Genomic DNA, 23,927 nt, shown 5'->3' on the forward strand with positions numbered 1-23,927 from the left:
ACTGCCCAAACACGTATGTTACCCAATAGTCACAAAATGCCCATCTAGAACATTGTTTAACAATAAACTGCTCGCTATTAGGCCACTCCTCCTGCGTTTTGAAGAGATGTGCCAAAACCTCAGCGTACTAGATACATTACCTGACATTGCTCAGAGATGAGATCCACTACCTCCTTGGTACAATTTTCCTGCAATCTGTGATCTCACTCTTACTCAGTTCCATAAAAAACAAACTCCGCAACAGCATATACTGCAAGAATTCTTTGCACTCGAAGAAAAATACACTAGTTTTCTGCAGTTTTATACAAATGGTTCAAAAACAGATGTTTACGTAGGAAGTGCAGTGGTCCGAGGGAAGTCGGGGAAAACAGTACGACTTCCACGGTGCTCATCCATCTTCACTGCAGAATGTTACGCAGTCTTTGGGGCCATAGAAAAAATAGAAAACGAAAACCTCACCAACAGTATTATTTACACAGACTCTCTCAGTATACTTACAGCTCTGCACTCTAGAAATGCAGTCACTCCGATTCTTGGTGACATCATACACAAGATAGTAACAGCGACAGCTCGAGGACAAAACATAAAACTCTGCTGGGATCCCTGTCATGTCGTTATAAGAGGCAACGAGAGGACAGATTTCTGTGCTGCTAGAGCTCGTGGCAAGGAAATAAAAAAAGTAAACATACCTTTTGGGGATTGCATGAACTTGGTACAGCGTAAATTAAGAGAAAAATGGCAGTCCGCATGGAACGGCGAAGTGAATAATAAGCTACACTTGGTAAAACCGGTTTTAGGTGAATTTAAATCGTGTTCACCAGGAACATTTTAAGGAAGTGATTTTATGCCGTCTCAGGATAGGCCACACGTACCTTACGTGTAACTTCCTGCTAGCAAAGCAAGACAAACCTGTTTGCGAATGCGGAGATGATCTTACTGTTAATCACATTTTATTTTCATGTGTGAAACTTGAAACACTAAGAAAAAAGTATTTAACTCAATTTTATAATGAATGCATTCCTTTTCATCCAGCACTGCCCTTAGATGATAATGCCATTGTTAACATACCTTCCGTTTTTAGCTTTTTGAAAAAAGCAGGGTACTTAAAAAACTAAATTTTGAACTCTAGTTCGCTTTATTGCATGGTACACCTCGGCCACTTTCTCATTCCTGAGAAAAAGGCTGAGGCTATTTATTTGATCACTTGGGAGACTCGGGATCCTTGCCCAGCCAAGGATAGCCGCTGAGGCTACCTTACCTTCTCTGTGGCTTTTACCATTACCTATTTCCAGATTGCTTCTCCGTTTTTTACCAGGCAGGTCAACATTTTTATGCTATCTACACCATCGACGATTTTTCATATTCCTAAACATTCTACAGAAAACCATTTCTGTACCTTGAGCTTGGTGCATGATGGCCTTAGCTGCCGCTGCCTATGTGCCATAAAACCCAAAACAACAACATCATGCTGGGGCCAGTGTTGCTGCCCCATTCAGCACAGTTATTGCATTTAATTTCAACCGCTGCGATAGCGAAGAGGTTAAGCTGCTGATAGCTGTCATTATAAGAACCATATTAGTGCCTTGTTTGTCGAATATGCAGATGTTCACATTGAGTGCAACTGGGCAGTCTAATTGATTGTAATTGGTTCATACGTTTCATCAGGATTACCCTCTTGGAACACCGTTCCAAGTGAAACTGGTTGGAAACTCAATTTATCCAGTGGGAAACACGTTTGGTTCCATTTGTTTTCTTGACTGAATTACGACAACGTGCTGCAGTCAGTTATGCCGGAGGATAAATAAATTAGCAAATAAATGAAGCATGTACTGCAGTGACTGCTATGCAACAAGCAAGCAGTGGAAGAAAATTGGAACGAAAAGTAGCAAAAGCATGGAAAAAGTACTGAGAAGGCAATTTTTTATGATTTTTTGCGTTTTTCAGATATAGGCCTCATCCACTGTGAGCCATTGACTGACATTTAAAAAATATATAGAAGCAGTGCTGCCAATAATAGAAAGTTTTGATAACCAAGGAGAATAACCGAGCCCTCTTGATCACCGCCCCGCTAATATCTGGCCACTTCATCCAACCTCATCTCTCCACAAGTGCCACGGGTGGCAGTGGCCAATGGGAGTCAAAGGCAACATTACCAGATAGGATAACATTGGCCAGATGTAGCCGAAAGCAGTAAATCCCTCGACTGCCCGGTTGCTACTGTAGCAGTTTGGCATTCTTTGCTTTGACCACCGAGTTATATCATTTGTACTATACGTGTGAGCTAAGAGTGTTCACACTGAAGCTTGCAAACAGATATTGCAATGACTGTTGTCGGGACGATAAAAAAAAATAGTCGGTTCTCTTGTGCATGCGACAACTAAAAGCATTCGATGACAGTCGTTGGCGGGCGTTTCAGGCTGTCTCAGCGATGAGAGAGAGCTCGTAAGAGAGATCGCTGCTATCAAGGGACTGCTGTTGGACTGCCTGTGCGTGTGATAGTGAGGCTGTGTTGACACAAAACTAACTGTGGATAGTTTTTACTCTTTTATTAAGTATAATGTCTTTTCATATAACATCCTGCAATAATGCTTACATTAAATAGGTGCCTTTGGGGTGCATACAGAATGTTAAAACCTTGTAAGCTCATCTGACCTGTAATATTTCTGGTTTGTTTGTTTATTTCTTGTTCTATGTATCTATATTTGTTTATTTGGATACTACAGCAGCCTTACTGAAGGAAATGCAGAAAAAAAGCATTAGAGCACACGTCACATCTGGTGCTTGTTTTTCATCATTTTTGATTTCTATGCAAGTTTCAACTGTTCATGAAAAAAAGATGTGATGTGCACACTGGGTTATAATGCTGCCTGCATGCATTTTTTACTAGACAGTGCTAATTAGAAGTCACACAGTCGCTGAGAATAACTCTTATTTGGTTACATTTTTAACTACGATTTGTGATGATAAGGTGTTAGTGGCCTGCCGTGACAATGCCACGTGCATGTCTATTTTAAAGCAAAGCTTTATTTTGAGGCCATGATGTTTTGAACATTGGCATGTTGGCCTCATTTATGCCTGTAAAGACAACGGCTAAGCAAGAGCTTCTTCACCATTCATTAGCTTTTCCTGAGACGCGATGCAGCTGTCGTGTCCGTAATGTTTTTTAGTTAGCCTAGAGAGCATGTTTTAAGAAACTTGCTTTCTTGCACTGTGCAGGATCGGTCACCACTTGCAATGACCCATCACCAAGCGAAGAACCCCAACCATCACGGCGGCAGTATATGTGTTCTGAATGCGGCTTTGACACAGATAATCGCACCGAAATCATACTACACCTCTGTATCCACACAGGAGAAAAGCCCTATGTGTGCAAACATTGCAACAAGGGGTTCTCTAGTAAAAGCAGCAAGAATTTCCACCTCCGCATCCATACTGGCGAAAGACCGTACCGCTGCAGTTATTGCAGCAAGCGCTTCCCAAAAAGTGACAGCCTGAAAAAGCACCTGCGCTCCCACACTGGCGAGAAGCCCTACCAGTGCATTCACTGCACCCAGAGTTTCTCTGAGAAAAGCCTCCTGACAGTCCACCTTCGAACTCACACTGGGGAGAGGCCATACAAGTGCACTCATTGCAGCAAGAGCTTCATAAGGAAGTCCTTCCTGACAGTGCACATTCGTACCCACACGGGCGAGAAGCCATACCAGTGCATTCATTGCAGCAAGAACTATAAAACGAAGAGCACCCTAAATGGCCACCTTCGCCTCCACACAGGGGAGAAGCCATACCAATGCCAACTGTGTCCCATGGTCTTCTCAAATAATACGGCCTTAAGCGCACATGTTAAACGCCACAAGCGTGCAAAACCATTCTAGTGTCACTTTTGCCGCATGACATTTGCGAGCAACCTGCAGTGTAAATTCTGTGAACAGAATTGTCTTGTAAGTTTTTCTGCCAGCATTCAGTGGAGCTCATCCAGGAAGCCATTGTACATTACATGAATCTGCCACTCTGGCTATAAGGTTTTTCTTGTTTGGGTCCATAATGGTTTGCATGGGGGACGGGAAGGGGCATTTCGGCAAGGAGCGTATCCTTGTAATTTGTTTTGTGTGTCCATATTGCAAGTGAGGGTGTGTGAGATGACATAAAATTTTAGGGATTCTACAGCTTAGAATAAACTTGAAGTAAACGGTGTTGCAGAGGTACATCGGCCGTGAACAGATGGCTGTGTTGCGTGGTTTTGAATTCTTTCCTTTTTCTCCATGCTTTCCCACTTATGCTTGCAGTGGAAGAAATGCTTATGAAGCTTGCTTTGGAAAACCAGGCTGTCTGTGCTATATGCTTTGAATGTTGGTTTCTTTTAAAAACCATTCCCTTTTTTAGTGAGACATCTTTATTTTTTTTTACTTGCCATTGCATCTATCAGTTCACTTAAATAATGCGTCGTGCTGCAAGAGAAATGCAGTAATGTTTGCTGTACCATTACAGTGGTACAACAAATATCTTTGTTAATTTGTCCTAACCCTTGCAGTGACTAAAAACATGCTTGAAACCTTCCTGGTTAAAATTAAGCTACAGTTTTTCCAACACTTTGTTGACGTGTTGTGTTGGCTTATGAGAAGCATAGTGTCTCTTGCTCTGTATTATGAAAAAGTGCTTATACATTTGTGCCTCATTAATAGAGACACCTTGTCTAAAGAGCAAAACTGTCCATAATCATGAACTGTGAATAAATATATTTTCAATTACAACATTTGTGAATAACATATGTTTCTGTGCATAGCGGTTTGCAGTGCACTGAAAACGAAATGTTTGGAGCTACTGGCCTATTGTTTTGGTTGCCATTCTCTTATACAAAGTACTACAGTCCACTTATAAGTGCCTAACGGTGCACGATGGCATCGCATAGCGCACAGATGTATCCCCTATTAAAAATATTCATGCCCCTTGTCCCGGATGCGCAATTTTTTCCTAAAATTAAGCCTTCAGAAACGGGTGTGCAAATTACGCAATTCGGAACAACATCCTGAAGTACTCTGCAAGGGTCGTTACCCGCAACATATACGGTATATAGCCACATATATGTTGACCCTGCAACTCGTGCCCCTGAGTGGTGAAAAAAAAAGCTGACTCCAAATATAAATTGACACATGCCCCGCTCCCACTATGCAAAAAAAAAAGGGTTCCAATTAAACTTGCAAATCAATTAGAAAATTAGTTCACAATGTGTATTTTCAAGCAAGTGCAAGCTCCAGTTGGAATGTACAGTGTACGCCTTGAGCACTGCAAGTGAGCCTACAGGAATGACCATTTGCCTTTTCCACTCGGTTCCAGATGCACAACTTAAAATTATTCATTTGAAAAATGTCCAATCACTGTATATAGCTACTCAGTCGGCTGACAACTGCTGAACGCGTATCAGCGTTGCAGAAACTGCTGACAGCTTCCTGCGCAGCTATTCATGCAATACATCAATGGAACAGTGTGTAAACCAGGCACCTTACCATTTTCAAACATGGAACCATGAAACAAAAAAAGACGACAAGGCAGTTGTGATTTCGCACTACTTTTTGCTGGTGTCCTCTGCTCAAAACACTAGAAAGGGACCATCTGATCGGAGCAATCGAACATTTGTTGTGATCTTTGTCCATATACAATGTGACAAAAATGTGCAGTTTGCTAATTGGCTATGTTCAATTGACTTCTCTTTCTTTAAAAAAATGAAAGTTTTCGGAATATTGTATCGCACAGCGAAGCTAGCCGTGATGTCATTTCATGGCCGAGCCACAACTATGCTGGCTGTACCTTTCATTGTATAGTGAAAGCTCTTTATGGGACATGGCTCCGTTCTGCGAGGGTGAGTTAGGAATCTGGGAGAGGAACTTGCAGCCCAGCACGCTTGGCTCTCCTATGAGAGAGTGAGTGACGGAAATAATGATTGAATCTGGCTACGGAGGGCAAGGTTATGTAGCCTTTATTGGTAACATTCACAAATATCACACGAAGTGGCAGAAAGTTGCGGAACATCTGTCACTATGTTTAGCACATTACACCACAACACAAGATGTCAATTTTATTAATAGCCACCCTCTCGTCTGGTGTCGCCATGCCTGCTATGCATAATCTTAATTGTTTGATCGACGTAGACACTGTTATTTGTTAGCGCAGTGACATCCGATCGCCGTACCAATTCGGAAAGCACCTGACTCACCTATAGCACTTTTTATTCCTAAAGGTATGTTTATTTTATTCATATATAATGACATACGGACAGATTTTGTGCAAAACTGACAGCTGCAACTGGTACAGTACGCTGTCATTGCTTCTGCTTGGGACGTCACGATCTTCCCTCTGACGGAAGAGGGAAAAAAAAGGATCTGTAAAGGCAGTAAAGGCTTCCTTGCAGCCTGCACAAAACTGTAGCACTGAAGCACATTTTGTTGGTGGCACACGAAATGCAATAAACTGCAGTGCAGATCATAGCACGCAATTACTCGGAAGATCGGTGTGTGTGCTCAAGTGGAAAATCACATTGACAGTTCACATGACCACAGATGTTAATTCTGTGATATGCCGTACTCTGTTTTCTGTAGGCTTCGTAATAAAAGATTATGCAGGAATAGAATGAGCTTATGTTAGGTTTTTTTATTAATGGAAACGTTGCGCAGCACTTTGCTCGTGCCGCTTTCAAGTCTCCGTTGTCCGGTGCTTCTGCCAGTGCTTTTGTGGTGTTTCCTCTTCAAATGGTAGCAATGTGCATGCATTTCCGAAGTAAAAGCAAAGGATCTTGGGAAAATCGTTTGCTACCACTGCTATCTGTTTCTACTTTCTTTGCATGCTTCATGCTATCCTTCATGTTTAGATGCTTCATCAGTGGCAGTCGTAGTGCGCGGTCCCACCTCGGCGCTCTCGGTCAGCGCACTAGCTACTACTATTAATGCGACAGCATTAGAGCTGGAATTTAAAGAAAAATCTAGCGCATTGTCACAGTAATTCAGGATTGGTCAGCGATGGTTGTGACATCACACCACTGTCAACCAATGAGAGCTGAGGTATAACACAGACATGAAGAGTCGAGGGGTTGACAGCACGCCAGCTGTGCAGCAGGCGGAACGTGTGGAAAGATTGTTCTTCTCTTTGTTTGGCGCATGGAGTCATGTGACGGGTTGCATATTGCGGCTGCTGGGGTAGAGGACTGGCGAGAGAGTGCTTCTCAGAAGGAGGCTCCAAGATGGATGCGTGTGTACCATAATGGTTCTTGGGGAGTTGTGAAGTAGGGCTAAGTGACCTGTAATGCTATCGTGTGTAGCTTCCTTGGTGTGGAGTTCGCAACTCATTCTAGGTATTGTAGCACTATGGTGTGAAATTGAAAGTTGGTTTCTGGGGAAAGGAAATGCCACAGTATCTGTCTCACATATCGGCGGACAGGTGAACTGTGCTGTAAGGAAAGGGATAATGGGGGGACTAAGAGAAAAAAGGAAGGAAGAGGTGCTGTAGTGGAGGGCTCCAGAATAATTTCGACCACCTGGGTATGTTTAACGTCGCCTTAGCGTTTCGCCTCCATCGAAATGCGTCCTGATCGGGTTTGAACCCAGGTACTCCTGATCAGAAGCCGTGCGCCCCAACCACTGAGCCATCGCGACAAGTCGGTGTGGTTTGTATGGGTCGTTTAATTGCTAGCCCATCGGCAGCCATTGCAAGCTGAGAATGTATCGTCTGCTCGATTTGAACTTATTGCAGCAGTTCACAGTGTGACAGAAGATGATTTATGTATAATGACTGATACATTACACTTAAACGCGCTGAAAACAGGCTCCAAAATATATATGCAGTAGCTGCCAACCGAACACTTGGTGATTGTCTTATTTATGTTCTCTCAACGTGCACATGCGCAGCATATGCAAATCTTTCCATTAGGAAATTTCAGCTGGAACCAATTGGCCTTTAGAATTGGTTACAGTTGTGTTTTGCCAAGTGGACTGAACCAACTGAACCCATTAGGCAGTTATTGCATCCAGCAAGTATTCACAAACTGTGTCACAATTAGGTCTCGCAAAATACAGTATGTGAGAAATATTTCTACCTATGAACTTGCATATTATTATTGTGCAAAAGGGAAACTGATTTGTACAGACTGCAGGGAGACACTCAGAAATGGTGACAATCAACATTTTTAAAAGGAAGTGATAATTACTCGCTTTCTATAAAAATCAAGACATCACAGACAAGGTGCTACAGTAGAATAAGCTTAATATGTACGTCAAGAGAACACTTCTGCTCACACTTCTGTATACCCCTTTTATGAGACGCTCATGCTGGGGCCAGTGGTGCTTGCCTATTGAGCACAGTTGTCACATTTAATTTCAGCCACAGTGATAGCGAAGAGGTTAAGCTGTTGATAGCTCTCATTATAAGAACCATAATAGTGCCTTGTTTGTCGAATATGCAGATGTTTACATTGAGTGCGACTGGGCAGTCTAATTGATTGTAATTGGTTCATACGTTTCATCAGGATTACCCTCTTGGAACACCGTTCCAACTGAAACTGGTTGGAAACTCAATTTATCCAGTAGGAAACACATTTTGTTTCAAAAGTTTTCTTGACTGAATTACGACAACGTGCTGCAGTCAGTGATGCCGGAGGATAAATAAATTAGCAAATAAATGAAGCATGTACTGCAGTGACTGCTATGCAACAAGCAAGCAGTGGAAGAAAATTGGAACGAAAAGTAGCAAAAGCATGGAAAAAGTACTGAGAAGGCAATTTTTTATGATTTTTTGCGTTTTTCAGATATAGGCCTCATCCACTGTGAGCCATTGACTGACATTTAAAAAATATATAGAAGCAGTGCTGCCAATAATAGAAAGTTTTGATAACCAAGGAGAATAACCGAGCCCTCTTGATCACCGCCCCGCTAATATCTGGCCACTTCATCCAACCTCATCTCTCCACAAGTGCCACGGGTGGCAGTGGCCAATGGGAGTCAAAGGCAACATTACCAGATAGGATAACATTGGCCAGATGTAGCCGAAAGCAGTAAATCCCTCGACTGCCCGGTTGCTACTGTAGCAGTTTGGCATTCTTTGCTTTGACCACCGAGTTATATCATTTGTACTATACGTGTGAGCTAAGAGTGTTCACACTGAAGCTTGCAAACAGATATTGCAATGACTGTTGTCGGGACGATAAAAAAAAATAGTCGGTTCTCTTGTGCATGCGACAACTAAAAGCATTCGATGACAGTCGTTGGCGGGCGTTTCAGGCTGTCTCAGCGATGAGAGAGAGCTCGTAAGAGAGATCGCTGCTATCAAGGGACTGCTGTTGGACTGCCTGTGCGTGTGATAGTGAGGCTGTGTTGACACAAAACTAACTGTGGATAGTTTTTACTCTTTTATTAAGTATAATGTCTTTTCATATAACATCCTGCAATAATGCTTACATTAAATAAGTGCCTTTGGAGCGCATACAGAATGTTAAAACCTTGTAAGCTCATCTGACCTGTAATATTTCTGGTTTGTTTGTTTATTTCTTGTTCTATGTATCTATATTTGTTTATTTGGATACTACAGCAGCCTTACTGAAGAAAATGCAGAAAAAAAGCATTGGAGCACACGTCACATATGGTGCTTGTTTTTCATCATTTTTGATTTCTATGCAAGTTTCAACTGTTCATGAAAAAAAGATGTGATGTGCACACTGGGTTATAATTTAATATTTAATTTGGTATTTTGGGGAAAGGAAATGGCGCAGTATCTGTCTCATATATGGTTGGACACCTGAACTGTGCTGTAAGGGAAGGGACAAGGGAGGGAGTGGAAGAAGAAAGGAAGAAGGAGGTGTCGTAGTGGAGGGCTCCGGAGACCACCTGGGGATCTTTAACGTGTGCGCTGACATCGCACAGCACACGGGCGCCTTAGCGTTTTTCCTCCATAAAAACGCAGCCGCCGCGGTTGGGTTCGAACCCGGGAACTCCGGACCAGTAGTCGAGCGCCCTAACCACTGAGCCACCTGCATGCATTTTTTACTAGACAGTGCTAATTAGAAGTCACACAGTGGCTGAGACTAACTCTTATTTGGTTACATTTTTAACCATGATTTTATGATGATAAGGTGTTAGTGGCCTGCCGTGACAATGCCACGTGCATGTCTATTTTAAAGCAAAGCTTTATTTTGAGGCCATGATGTTTTGAACATTGGCATGTTGGCCTCATTTATGCCTGTAAAAGACAATGGCTAAGCAAGAGCTTCTTCACCATTCATTAGCTTTTCCTGAGACGCGATGCAGCTGTCGTGTCCGTAATGTTTTTTAGTTAGCCTAGAGAGCATGTTTTAAGAAACTTGCTTTCTTGCACTGTGCAGGATCGGTCACCACTTGCAATGACCCATCACCAAGCGAAGAACCACAACCATCACGGCGGCAGTATATGTGTTCTGAATGCGGCTTTGACACAGATAATCGCACCGAAATCATACTACACCTCTGTATCCACACAGGAGAAAAGCCCTATGTGTGCAAACATTGCAACAAGGGGTTCTCTAGTAATAGCAGCAAGAATGCCCACCTCCGCATTCATACTGGCGAAAGACCGTACCGCTGCAGTTATTGCAGCAAGCGCTTCCCAAAAAGTGACAGCCTGAAAAAGCACCTGCGCTCCCACACTGGCGAGAAGCCCTACCAGTGCATTCACTGCACCCAGAGATTCTCACAGAAGTCCCTCCTAGCGATCCACCTTCGGACTCACACCGGGGAGAGGCCATACAAGTGCACTCATTGCAGCAAGAACTTCATAAAGAAGTCCTTCCTGACAGTGCACATTCGTACCCACACAGGCGAGAAGCCGTACCAGTGCATTCATTGCAGCAAGAACTATAAAACGAAGAGCACCCTAAATGGCCACCTTCGCACCCACACAGGCGAGAAGCCATACCAGTGCTATCTATGTCCCATGGTCTCGTCAAGCAGGTCAAGCTTAAACACACATGTGAAAAATCATAAGCGTGCAAAACCACTATAGTACCACTTTTGCTTCGGGGCATTTGCATGCATCTTGTTATTACTATTCTGTGGACAGAATTTTTCATAGGCACTCGCTGTACCCTAAAGCTTGCAGCTTGTACAGTCAGCATTCAGTGGAGGACCTGCAAGCAGCCATTCTACATTGCATGTATCTGCCAGTTTTGCTGCATTGTCTCTGTTCTTTGGTTCCATTTTTAAGGGAGTTTCAGGAGAGCCATATTGGTGAGGTATGAATTGTTGTGTTGTGGGGCCGTATTGCTAATGAAAGGGTGTGAGATGTAATAAAAGTTTGGTTTGAACAACCTTTCACTTTATACTTACTAAGAATATACAATTTTATGAAGGAGGTGCATGACCATGGTCGGACGAATTTCTTCAAATTACTAATATACTAATGTCTTTTTCTTCACATTTGATTCTCAAAAAGTACATGTGCTTTATTGTTCTGCTCTGAGACTCTGTACCAGTTTTTTTTCAAGGGATTGAAGACTAGCCAGTGAGCTCTCCCCCATTTTCTATCAATTTAAGCCTTTGATTTGAATGTAGCATCTTCATTGGCTTCTCATTCATCCAGAGCTCCGAAGTCAGAATCACTCATGTCGCATAGTGCAATTCATCTTCACAAGCTAAATTGGGTATTTTTCACGGAGCATCAAGATGAGTTCAGCCATTTGGTGAAATAATGTTTGCACTGTTTTAACTCGCACAAAAAGAAAAAGGCAGCAGACAGAAGAGAGGCAGTGCATGTCCCAGCTTTTGTCCATCTTTTTGTTTAGATATAATGGGCCTCAAGCGACAGGTGCAGAATATTTTACTGCATGCCGTTGATTATTCACAAGTCTTTTCAATCCTGTCCGAGGAATGCACTTGTTGGAAGTCACAGACCCTGCCGTGGTGGCTCAGTGGTGAGGGCGCTCGGCTACTGATGCGGAGTTCCCGGGTTCGAACCCGACCGCGGCGGCTGCGTTTTTGTGGAGGCGAAACGCTAAGGCGCCCGTGTGCTGTGCGATGTCAGTGCACGTTAAAGATCCCCAGGTGGTCGAAATTATTCCGGAGCCCTCCACTACGGCACCTCCTTCTTCCTTTCTTCTTTCACTCCCTTCCTTATCCCTTCCCTTACTGCGCGGTTCAGGTGTCCAACGATATATGAAACAGATACTGCGCCATTTCCTTTCCCCCAAAAAACCAATTAAAAAAAAAAGACAGAGTAAAACTGTGCATTTAGAAAAACAGTTATTCTGAGAATTTATCTCTACTAGGTATAGCCATTTTGGGCTAAAAGACAGGTTTCACTTCCTGAACACTTTGAGAGTTTCTGAGATGCAATAGCTCATTTGGATCATTGAGATAAAAGCTCCAACTGCTGCACAGCCCAGTGGACTCTTGACTGCCGGAAAGAGCGGTGAGGAATTTGTTTGGTTGCTTGTTGGCAGTGCCCAAGCTTGTTTCATTATAATAATTTTCATTTGACTCGATATTTTTATTTATTTCTATTTAATAAGCATTTCTTCAGAAGCACTCTAATTTTTCCTGTACATAGTCATTGTCACTTCTGTATTTATCATGTAAGAGAACTTTCTTGATCCAATGATCTCATTCTGTCTTTGCGAAGTATATGTATTTGTAAAAAAAATGGCTCCCAGAAGCTGCGGACCTTCTTACCATGCAGTCAAGAGAATTGGAAATCTTAAATGTGTTTCCAATCGAGTGCCTGGACGTCTGGTGCCATCTTGGCTTTTAATTTGCAAGCTACATAAAACAGTGAATTAAGCCATTGCCATTGGCTCTGCTGAGCACAGGAGGCAGTGCACAGCAGATTTCATTTCTTGCAAAAGCCAGAGCGCTATCTTGGGATTGATGATTGGTGAGTGATAGACGATGACAAGTCATGAAATCGTTGTAATTAATTGATTATTTAAAGAAATAAAAAAATGGAAAAAGAGGGTTCTAAGGTGTCAGAATGTTCAGAATGAAAAGCCAATGCTTGATGCTGTTAAGAAAATTTTGAGTGTGAAATTGATCAGTATAATGAAAACAATTAAAATAAAATGAAAAATACGTTCAAAGGTGTCAAACTGCTAAGAATGGAAAGCCTGACCCACTACGCTATCGCCCTGTGTCCTCTCCAATTTTTTTTGGGAAACTCCACAAGCGCGTCGCCAGGACATGGTGAGAGCCGGCTCTTTACGCGAGCATACAACGTTCTCATAGAAAGGTGGTGTGTCTGGGTTTGGGAAGTTTTTAATGTCAAGTACGGACATAGAGCGCGAACCCGCAGTGTACATATAACGGCGCATTGAAACAATTGAACTTTTCGTTTATTTCATGAAACCGACGCTAAACTTGGAAGTTTTAGCGTTAACAGAATTGGAAAATATTGAGTGTCAATTGGGGAAAGGAAATATGGCGCAGTATCTGTCTGGTATCTCGGCGGACGCCTCAACCGCGCCGTAAGGGGAGGGGTAAAGGAGGGACTGAGAAAAGAAATGAAGGAAGAGGTGTCATAGTGGAGATATCTGGAATAATTTCGACCACATGGGAATCTTTAACGGGCACAGACATCGCACAGCACATAGAGCCTTTTGCGTTTCACTGGTTTCGCCTCCATCGAAACACGGTCGCCGAGCTCGGGTTCGAACCCGGATACTCCGACTCAGTATAGGCGAGCGCCTTAACCACTTTGAAAGCTCTGAAATTGGTTTACGGTTTATGGGGGTCTAACGTCCCAAATCGTCTCAGGCTATGAGAGACGTCGTAGTGAAGGGCCCGGAAATTTCGACCACCTCACTGACATCGCACAGTACACGGGCCTCTAGAATTTCGTCTCCATCGAAATTCGACTCTGAAATGTGACACCATGTGCAAACTGGGTACTTGTTTACACTTATCTTTTATGCCGCTAATTTATTGCAACTTACAGTAAACAGATATTATTATTATACGTTTCCTTGCAATATACGTTTCAGAACTAACACTAGCCAAGCCAAGCCACGTAAAAAAAAAAAAGTTTGGCTGCTTGGAGGGAGGAAAATTATGTTTGGCAGTTTGGTAGCAGCTTTCCCTCTGGGTAATATCAGTACTATTTAGAAAATCTACGGGCATAGCGGCTGGTCGTAGTTGTTGCCAAAACAGCTGTCACAGCGCACATGCTGGCCGTTATGGTCCGTCCACTGCGCTTTTTGCCGCGCACAGGTAATCGCTTGAGTGCGACTGAAAACGGCCTGCCGGGCGTTCTGCAAGCGTTTCTCCATGGTTTTGTGTATAAGTGCGCCTAGAGCAGTGTGTTTCGTTCCTGATGCTTGGCATTGCTCACTTTCACTTGTTACAAGGCAATGTTCCATGGGATGTAATCACCAATTACTACAGGGGGGTAAAGGAAAAGGTATCCGGAACCGCACTCTAGCCTGACTCCAAGAAGATGCGGTCATATGGAGGAGGCTCCAAACAAAAACCCTTGCTAATCTTCTCATATTAAATAAGTTGTATCCAACGCAGTACAGGGACACGTGCCACAAATGCGGAGGCAGACCCACGGTGTATCACACAACGTGGGAGCCCAAGGACAATTATAGTTTCCATAATCAGAAAGAACCGTGTCGGGAGCAGTGGGAGGAAGCGCTTTCCAGCCACCATCCAGCCATCCAACGAATGCTGGTGCAACTTGCCGTGAAAGCTGCCAGATCCAATAGGGCCCTCGAATACGAGCTCCACTCGCTCAAGAGGGCGAAGACATCGCAAGATGACGACCTCTGCACTCGGAAGTGTACAGAAACTAGAGCAGTAAAGTTTATCCTATCCTATCCGTGGAATGCACCAGTATTTGTGATGTCCTCCATGCCCGAGATTTTTGTTCTTTCTGGGATCGTTGCTTCTTGAATTGTCACGAAATATGGTTGACTTACCCAATGACTTTTTTTTTCTCATCAAGCTGCCGCTTTTTTTTTTCTTATGCTCACAACTTTCATGCTGCTGAATGCGTGGATATGGGGGCATGTAATCAATCTGGCTGACGCCGGGCATAGAGTTTCGTACTAGTAATATTTAGAAACTCTGTGATGCTGGTACCCAGATTCGCGGAGGATGTGTTTTTCATGATCCAACATTAAACAACCAATTTTGTTTAAATGGCAGCTTCTTGTTCACATAATCCCAACTCCAACCTGATGCTACAAGCCTTGGTTCTTTTGACACTCTTCCTCTGTGAATTTGGGTTCATAACTATGACCAAAGTTTAAATATTTCTAGATAAGCACCAGGGAGACAAACAAACCAAACATTTTGCATATGCTGTATGCTCTGCTTTGGAGAGTGACAGATACTTATTTTTTCTTCTTGATACTGTGCGCAATTTTGTATGTGATAAGATTGGTTTATGGGGGTTTAACATCCCAAAGCGACTCAGGCTATGAGGGACGCCGTAGTGAAGGGCACCGAAAATTTCGACCTCCTGGGGTTCTTTAACGCGCACTGACAGCACACAATACACGGGCCTCTCTAGAATTTCGCCTCCATCGAAATTTGCCCGCCGGGGTCAAATTCGCGTCTTTCGAGTCAGCAGCCGAGCACCGTAACCATTGAGGCACCACGGTAACTGTATGTGATAAGAGAAAGATACCTGCCCAGTGGAGACAAGTTCCAGGGACTGCATAACTGGAAAACACTTATCCATCATACCTTTGTATGTTATAAGAGAAAGGCAAGATGGATAAGTGTTTTCAAGGTATGCAGTCCCTGGAAGCTTGTCTCCACTGGCCAGGTATCTGAACTCTTTTTAGGAAGTACTATAATGAGCCTTGGTCCTTTTTAGCATATAAATCGATCAGATCTTACAGAATTACTCAGCAAATACTGGACTTAGTCCCTCTTGAATTTCGATTGTGGCTGCGTCAATCTGGGCTAGTTTGTTCATTTGCAGCAATGGAAACAACGGCGCTACGGCCTAGGATGACGGAACGGACAACACAAACATACTAGGACGGTAGTAGTCTGTGCTCGTTTTGTCTGCTCCTTTTTCAAATGCCGTTTCCATTCAGGTGTTGCGCTGAGCAACTTCGCCCTATCACATACTGGTAAGTGTTTGTGCAGAAAAAGTGAAAAAAGAAAGATGAAAAGAATGCATTAGAAGGAATGGAAGAAAATTCAGGTCAAAAATGATGCTTGGTTTGGTTTGATATGTGAGGTCTAACGTCCCGAATCGACTCAGCAGTGCTTCTTTTCATTTGTTATTTTTCAGGTTGAAAGCCGTCATCTCGCACTTTGGATGAGTACGCCTCCACTGCTCCAATCTACGGATTAGTCATGGGTAAGTCATTCTTACTATCTTGAAAATCCTCATAGTAGTCTTTATCATGTGCACTGCTATCTTACACACTGTTGCAACAAAACTTTTTCTCTTTTTTTCATTTGAATATTTCCATGACCTCCTGCCAACTTGCCATATTTGTGCAAATTGGCTAGTTCCACACATTGACACAAGCAAATACTTTGATGACAATTCATTCACGTTTAGCTTCGTAGCAGCTGCACTGTCTGAAGTATTCCTGACGTGTAATTGCACGTATTTCCAAGATGGTAGCTCTGTTTCTGCATTGCATGAGCGGGTTTCTGTAAACCAGGAAGCAGGAATATCGCTTTTTCCATAGATATGGTACAGCTCCTCCCACTTTTGCTTCAAGCAGCTTCCATGAAGGTTTGGACAGAACAACACCGGTTAACCCCTGCCCTGCTTCTTGCGTTGTGCTGTCCTTGGATCTGGTCTGTGCTTGCTGTGAATTTTTCACAAGATCACTCCATGTCACGTCTGTCTTGGCAGCCTGCGGCTTCGCTTTGCTCTGTCTGCGCACTGTTTGCCCTCTCTCGCACAATGGGGACTCAGATGGCCGCTGTCCTGCGTTTACCTCCTTACAGTCCTTAGGGATTGTACTTTGGGAACAGTATGTTGCGTTTTTGCATGAACAGGCTATAAGGGATCGTTTAGACTCCGTCTTTTTGCTCCCTGAATTACCTTTAACCATCAAGAAATTGCATTATATTAGCTAAGAGGCAATTTTTTTAGGTTTCGAATGAACCTGAAGATATTTAAAGAATACGTGTGTGCTGTGTTGGGACGAGAGCTAAAACAGCTGTCCGAGCAGTAGCGACGGCAATTCGGACTACAATCCTGCTCACGAAGCGGATACTGCTGATGGGGCGAACTTCGCATCGGGAGCACACGAGACCGAATTCCTTGCTGCAATTTTGACAGTGGTGCTAAAATGAAGAAAAAAAGGAAGGGGAAGTTGCGAAGAGAAAGGTGATTCTGCCGATGGAGTAGGTGTGACAGTCACAAAATGGTACGACAATCTAGGCGGAACACTCACCAGCACAAGCGGTAGTGCTGTGCCAATAGGACAGCGCAAGAGGTACGACAAGGAAGGAAAAAGAAGGTCTCGGATGTGCTTCAGCCAGCAGTTGTTGCTACATACAGCTTATTTATAGATGGTGTTGATTTATTTGATGGGCTTACAGGATTTCGCTGAAGGGTTGGTGGTAATAATAATTCATTTATTGAGAGAGATAGAGAAATGTTGCTGAAGACTGATGGGGCCCTTAGTCCAGGGCTGCAGTGCCAAGGACCGCACAGCATTTCAGAGTGGTCAGCCAGAAATGACAAATAGCAGTGCTTCAAGATGTCACGATACGAAGGTCAGCCAGGGCTGATCTGTGCAAAATGTAAGCATCACCTAATACAGCTGTTTCACAAGCTATGCAAGATGCAGCTTGTCCAAGCAAAAAGGAAGCACTGCAGTGAGTGAAAGTCACTGATTAGATTTTTTTTTGCACACGATGCCTGTGGTGCCTTTTACGCGACAAACCTTCAAAATGTACATCATGGCAGCAAATTATCAAAAAAATTTTGTGATAATTTGCTTCCATGATGTTCTGGGTATGAATAAAATTTTTTTCATCAGGGAAAAAAATTTCAGGTCATAAGAGGTAAAGAAACATGCTTTCTTGCTCTGTGCAGGCTCGGACACCACTCGTAGCAGCCGTGACTCATCGCCTTGCCAAGAACCACAAGCAGGAGGGCGACAGTTTTCGTGTTCCGAGTGCAACTATACCACTGATAACCACACCCAAATGATGCACCACCTCTGTATCCACACGGGGGAAAAGCCCTATGTGTGCAAGCATTGTGGCAAGGGGTTCTCTTGGAAGTGCAACATGACTGCCCACCTCCGCGTTCATACTGGCGAAAAGCCGTACCGCTGCAGTCGTTGCCACAAGCACTTCTCCACGAGTGATGGCCTAAAGGGCCACATCCGCACCCACACAGGCGAGAAGCCCTACCAGTGTACTCAGTGTGATCAGAGCTTCTCACAGAGGTTCCTCTTGTCAGTCCACCTTCGAACTCACACGGGGGAGATGCCATACCAGTGCACTTACTGCGGTAAAAGCTTCATACGGAAGTCGCCTATGACAGTGCACATTCGTACTCACACAGGCGAGAAGCCATACCATTGTGTTCATTGCGACAAGAGCTTTATAACGAGTGCTTCTCTGAGAACCCATCTTCGCCTCCACACAGGGGAGAAGCCATACCAATGCCAACTGTGCCCCATGGTCTTCAACGCCAAGTCGAGCATGTATAGACATCTAAACAATCACAAACGTGCAAACCCACTCTAATGCCCTGTTTGCTTCGAGGCATTTGTATGCAACCAGCAGTTGGAATGTTGACACCAGAATTGTTGCCTAAGGGCATGCACTGTTCTCTGCAGCTTGTTCTGCCAGCATTTGCTGGAGTACCTGCAAGCAACCGTTTTGCATAGCGTGGATCTGCCAGTAGTGTTACGGTTTTCGTTCTTTGATTCCCCTTTCAAGGGGGTTTCAGGTGGGGCTGCATTTTGTCAAGGTCCTGATTCTTGTGTGCTTTGTGGTGCCATATTACCAGTGAAGGGGTGTGCAATGTGATGAAATTTTTTGGGCAGACAATTTTTCAGTTTATACTTGTAAGAGTAAAATTGTCATGAACAGATGAACTGCACAGTTGTTGATACTGCTGTTGCTAGGGCTTTTTCTACGCATTTGATTCTCAGTAAGTACTTGGGTGTTTTGTTTTGATACTCAGTACAGTGGAAAAGCTTTTCGTGCGCTATCAAGACCCCCACTCTCCGATTTCGCCGCTGTCTGTCTGGCAACACGGGTTGCTCAGTCGCCGCTGTCTGTTTGGCAGCACGGGTTGCTTGGTTGTCTGTCTGTCTGGTGATGAGAGTTGCATGGGAAGAGCAGCCTGGGTATCACAAGCCCCACTTGCCATTGCAGGCCAGTGACGCTTAAACACTGCACCAATATGCCATGAGTTGGGTGAGGACTCATGACGATCTATCAGTGTAAAGTTGAACATGACCGATTCCGCATATATGGGCATTAACTCAAACACTATCCTGTCATACCCTTAAGGCGGTGCTTAAGTCCCCTCCAATTTTAGTGCGCTTGCATTAAGGCCCCTGCTCGCCCATATCGCCAATCTTTTTCTGAAGCCTCCTTGGCCTTGAAAGCAGAGCTTCGAACCAAAACCAAAGTGAAAACCAAAGTGCTAGTGCACATAATTCACATTCCCTGCCTAACCATACTAAATTTCATTTTTTACACAGCCCAGTTCGTGTTGTCTGGTTATTAAGGAGCGATGTCAGTGTGATGTCCAATGAGTAAGCAAAGGCTGCTTGCTGGACAGTCACAGTTAGACTAGAAACTTTCCTGAGAGGAGCACAGTAAAGGAGACACATTCAAAATACTGCTGTAACTTGTGTTTTCTGATTTACTGTTCAATTTCTATCACCCCTCATAGCCTAGCACAAAAACACAAAGGACAAGGAATGAAGGTTCTCACAGGATGCAGCATAACATCATTAAATAACCTGGAAACGACAACCAGGCATTTGCATATAGCATTAACGGTCATGAAAATCAGAAGCACAAAATAGTTTAATCTAATTGTATCCATTTAATGAAATCTTTGAGTTAAACTGTACAGTGCCTCTAAACCCTCTTGCCTGTAATGCCTTTAGATTTATAAAAACATAAAAATTTATGAAGGGAATGATTTATATAGGACTTGAATCCATTATTTCACACATTTCTTTAATTCTTGTAAGAGCTCATAGCAGTTTTTTTTATAATAGGTGCAGCATCCTTCTTGCCAGAAATCATGCCGAGACTTTCAGTAGCTTTGAGAGTTGGACAAAAGCTCTTGTGGTCGAGGACAAACACATTAAAACGTGAAACTGTTAAGTCGACAATAAAATTAAAAAAAACCAGCGCGATAAAATAATGCGAGATGAGATATGGGTTTCAAAATATGTGATAAGGGTTGCAGGTAGTCTGTGTATACAGAGGTTTGGTTTCCAGCATTGCGACTGAGGATGTGGCTAGCTAGTATTTTTACCATTATTGATTCCAGGTAAAGGTGAGGAAATCTCTTCTTTTTGGTTTGCTAGTACATGTGCCTGACCCCAGTTGATATTCATGACCTCTTGATATGGCGTGTTCGGTGACAGCATTGTAGTCCAGTTTTGTTTCTAGCATCATTACTATGCTCTTTAGGCACCGCTCAAAGTTACCAGTTTTGCCAGTGTAGATGTAGTCGCAGCCAGAACAAGGGATGCTGTCAAGAACAGCAGGGTTTGCTTCTTTGGTAAGAATGCCTTTTGCGAAAACCAGTGCGTGTTGCAGTATTTTTGTCGGCACATGGGAGACATGGACTTGGAACATGAGGAGGATGCACTCCAAGGCCTCGATCATTCTTTGGGTGTACGAAACAGCGGCACGGTTCAGAAATAGCGATAAGAGAATTCTACGTGTTGGACGAGAACTTTTTTTCCCAAGATGCCACAAAAGAAGTTGGGTACACATTGCATTAAAATTCTTGCTGTGCAGTTTCAAAATCACTTGCCCGGTATTCAGGAGACCTGTAGATATGTTGTGTTAATTTGAATATGGTAGCTGCCACTACAGTTTCTTGTGTGTCGCCGGGTGAGCAGAAGTGATGAGGTATGTTCTGGTGTGGGTTCGTTTTCTATAAAAACTGAATGGGAGCTTCCTGCTTTCACATTTTACCAATACGTCCTAGTAATAATAGTAAAAATAATAATTATGATGTTTGTTGTGCAAATCGCATACAGCTGCACAATGAGGCAGGCTCATCAAAGCTAACACAAGGGTTGTTGGACTTCGCCCCCCCCCCCCCCCCCCCCCCCCAACAAAACAAAACATTTCAGACACAGCCAAAGGCACAATCAGATATAGATAAAACATTGAAGGAAAAGAATCGAGCTGCTATTTAAGAGATGCATATCAACAAACCAAGCAAAAGAAAAGTACAAGTGAGAGTAAGAGAGCAGAATTCAGGCAGTCGGGTTGACATATCGGAGGATTGCAAAACTGAGTTTTTCTTTTAAAATCTTAACAAATTTTTAGCTTGATGTTGAAAATCAACTGCGATGTAATCATCTGGAAGAAGATTGATAACAGGTGGTATATATCGCTTGGGTTCCCTTAGCAAAGTATGTCAAAGTGGTGCGGTACAATACATCGTGAGGATTTTCTTGATGCGCAACATAGGACATCGACATTCTTGATATCACTACTGCGGAAGTAGCGGGAGATGAGTGTCTCCATAAAAAGAAGATTAAAGAAAGGCATTCCAAGAAAGTTAAACAAGGATACATCTTTTGGAAGCGTGCAGTGGTATGCTGCGCTCTTCAAAATCCCTTTTAGCATGGCATCAACGCTCTTTTGAAGATGCACAGAGCAGTTCAAAAAATTGCTATGAAGTAACAAAGAGTGCTGTACGCGATGGCGAAAGTGACCATCTTGTGAACAGACAAAGGAGCGAATGATTTGATACTGAATATAAGCCATGATACAGTGCGGAACTTGCTACCAACGTACCTGATATGAGTGCTCCATGTCAAATCGGTGCCAAAATACACTCCCAAGTGTTTAAAAGAGTCCATATATTGAACAGGGCTACAACAACAGGGAAAGATGTCATCGATATGTAAAAGCAGACGTATATCCATTTAGGCCTCTTTATGGGGTGATCGAAGGCACATGATCTTTGTCTTAGAGGCGTACACATGAATGTAGTTCTTGCAAAACTTCTTGACAGTGGCTGTAACATTATCTGGCAAGATCTTCATTGTTGCCCTATATTTGATATGTTGTGTGACCAAAACAGTGTCATCAGCATATTGAAGAATTGTGCAGTTTGGCAGATAGTCAGAAAGGTCATTAATAAAAAGATTGAAAAGGAGCGGGGAAAATCGGAGCCCTGTGGCACACCCATTTTAAGGAAGACTTCCTTTCTGCACTCATTCCACACTACAACCCGGAAGCAACCCGACAGGGAATTGTCAAGCAGGGCGTAAAATGGGCCATGAAACCCCAATAGATGGCAAGGCATTGATCTCTAGATCGGCCTTCTGGCTGTATTGCTCAAGCTTGTTTAGATCATGCAAGGACTAACTGCGTTGCCTGGACAGAGACTGTGGCCTTGAGTTTGTGTGCCTTGCCCAATGCCAGTCCAGCTCTCATTTCGACAAAGGTGGAGTCATATTGGTCTGATATGAAAGCTACAGATGACATCAGCTCAGAGACTGAGCTAGCCAGCTGATCCACTCAAGTCGAGCATTAAAGGAGAGTTCACTTGCATGACAAGCTTTTTGTTTATCAGGGCAAGTTGCCCAGAAATGCTGTTTTCTTCATGTTCCTCTGGACTGACCATACAAGACCACTTTTTTCTGACCTGCAAGCCTTGCAGTGCCTGCTTACTCTCGCTCATCACATTGAGAGTGCCTGACGCAGTGCCTGAACAGCTCTGGCCAAGGTGGTAAGCACCTTTCCAGTTGTCACAGGTCATGCATCTACCGTCATCGGGCATAGGTTTTGCGCACATCACACGTGCATCCAAATCGCCCAGCTTGTTTGTAGGCATTGGGAGAGGACTGATGGGAACAGAAGAGACTAGGAGATGGCAGCCTAAACCACGTTGAACTTTGAGGGGCTAGGAGTTGGAAAACGTGGAGTGGAAGGATCTTGTGCTCGTCACTATAGAACTGGTTTCCCTCGCTGGCAGGGACAGGAGGCCTCTTGGTGGGGGTGGAGGCTTGTAGGTTAGAAGGAAGGCCGACACTGCAGACGTACATAAATCACACACAAGACACTACACTAGAAAAAAAAATCACAGGATTGCACTTGTCTCCTTACAACAGTACGGGCACACAGAATGAGGAAATGGACAAGGAGTTCACTGTCTGGGAGGTGTGTGCTGCTCTCCTGGTCGTGAGAAGGGATACCTGCCCTGGCGGAGAACGAGTTACCACCAAAATTCTAGCTGACTTGGACGACTAGTCATTGGAGCCTATCATGGAATTCTTTAACAAATGCTGGTCTAAAGGAAAAATTCCTGAGGCACGGAAGACTGCAGAAGTTCTATTTATTCGAAAGCCCAGTAAAGAGATCGGTATTGATAATTTGAGACCAATATCCCTAACACTGTGCACCAGCAGTTGGTGGAAAAAGTTATATATAAAAGAATTTACATTAAACTGGCCTCTTCCCAAACACGATGTTCTGGTTCAGTCCAAACCTTTCGACTCGAGGTGTACTTTTATAGCTAGGAGAAGAAATCATCGACAAACCTAGAGGCTATCCGACCAGGGCAATTCTATCATTAGATCTCAATGGTGCTTTTGACAATGTCAAACATGATATCATACTCAAAAATTTACAGGACTGCAATTGTGGTGTAAGGACATATAATCGTATCAAAGAATTTCTTTCGAACCAAGGAGTTAGGGTCAATGTCGGAGAAGTAAAGTCGGAGTTCGTGCGGCTAGGAAGTAGGGGCACACTGCAGGGGCCGGTGCT

The 23,927-nt window shown here is 43.5% G+C and overlaps 2 protein-coding genes across 5 annotated transcripts; both read left to right on the top strand.

Moving 5' to 3' along the window:
- The first annotated feature begins 3,194 nt into the window (after positions 1 to 3,194).
- LOC144132975 (uncharacterized) lies at positions 3,195 to 4,748 on the top strand. Its single transcript, XM_077665749.1, has one exon. It carries the CDS (start codon positions 3,282 to 3,284, stop codon positions 3,870 to 3,872), a length of 591 nt encoding a protein of 196 aa, XP_077521875.1. The 5' UTR covers positions 3,195 to 3,281; the 3' UTR covers positions 3,873 to 4,748.
- A 9,115-nt stretch (positions 4,749 to 13,863) lies between these two features.
- On the top strand, positions 13,864 to 21,249 carry LOC144132971 (uncharacterized). Of its 4 annotated transcripts, none has more exons than XM_077665744.1 (3): positions 13,864 to 13,885; positions 16,249 to 16,317; positions 18,022 to 21,249. In XM_077665744.1, the coding sequence occupies exons 2-3, from the start codon at positions 16,314 to 16,316 to the stop codon at positions 18,681 to 18,683; spliced, it is 666 nt and encodes a 221-aa protein (XP_077521870.1). In that variant the 5' UTR covers positions 13,864 to 13,885; positions 16,249 to 16,313; the 3' UTR covers positions 18,684 to 21,249. The 4 variants fall into 4 exon arrangements, with proteins under 4 accessions (XP_077521870.1, XP_077521867.1, XP_077521868.1 ...); XM_077665741.1 differs by lacking the exon at positions 13,864 to 13,885 and adding an exon at positions 14,002 to 14,207; XM_077665742.1 differs by lacking the exon at positions 13,864 to 13,885 and adding an exon at positions 14,023 to 14,082.
- The last annotated feature ends 2,678 nt before the right edge of the window (positions 21,250 to 23,927 follow it).

The sequence above is a fragment of the Amblyomma americanum genome, chromosome 5, assembly GCF_052857255.1.
Source record: "Amblyomma americanum isolate KBUSLIRL-KWMA chromosome 5, ASM5285725v1, whole genome shotgun sequence".
Lineage (NCBI taxonomy): Eukaryota > Metazoa > Arthropoda > Arachnida > Ixodida > Ixodidae > Amblyomma > Amblyomma americanum.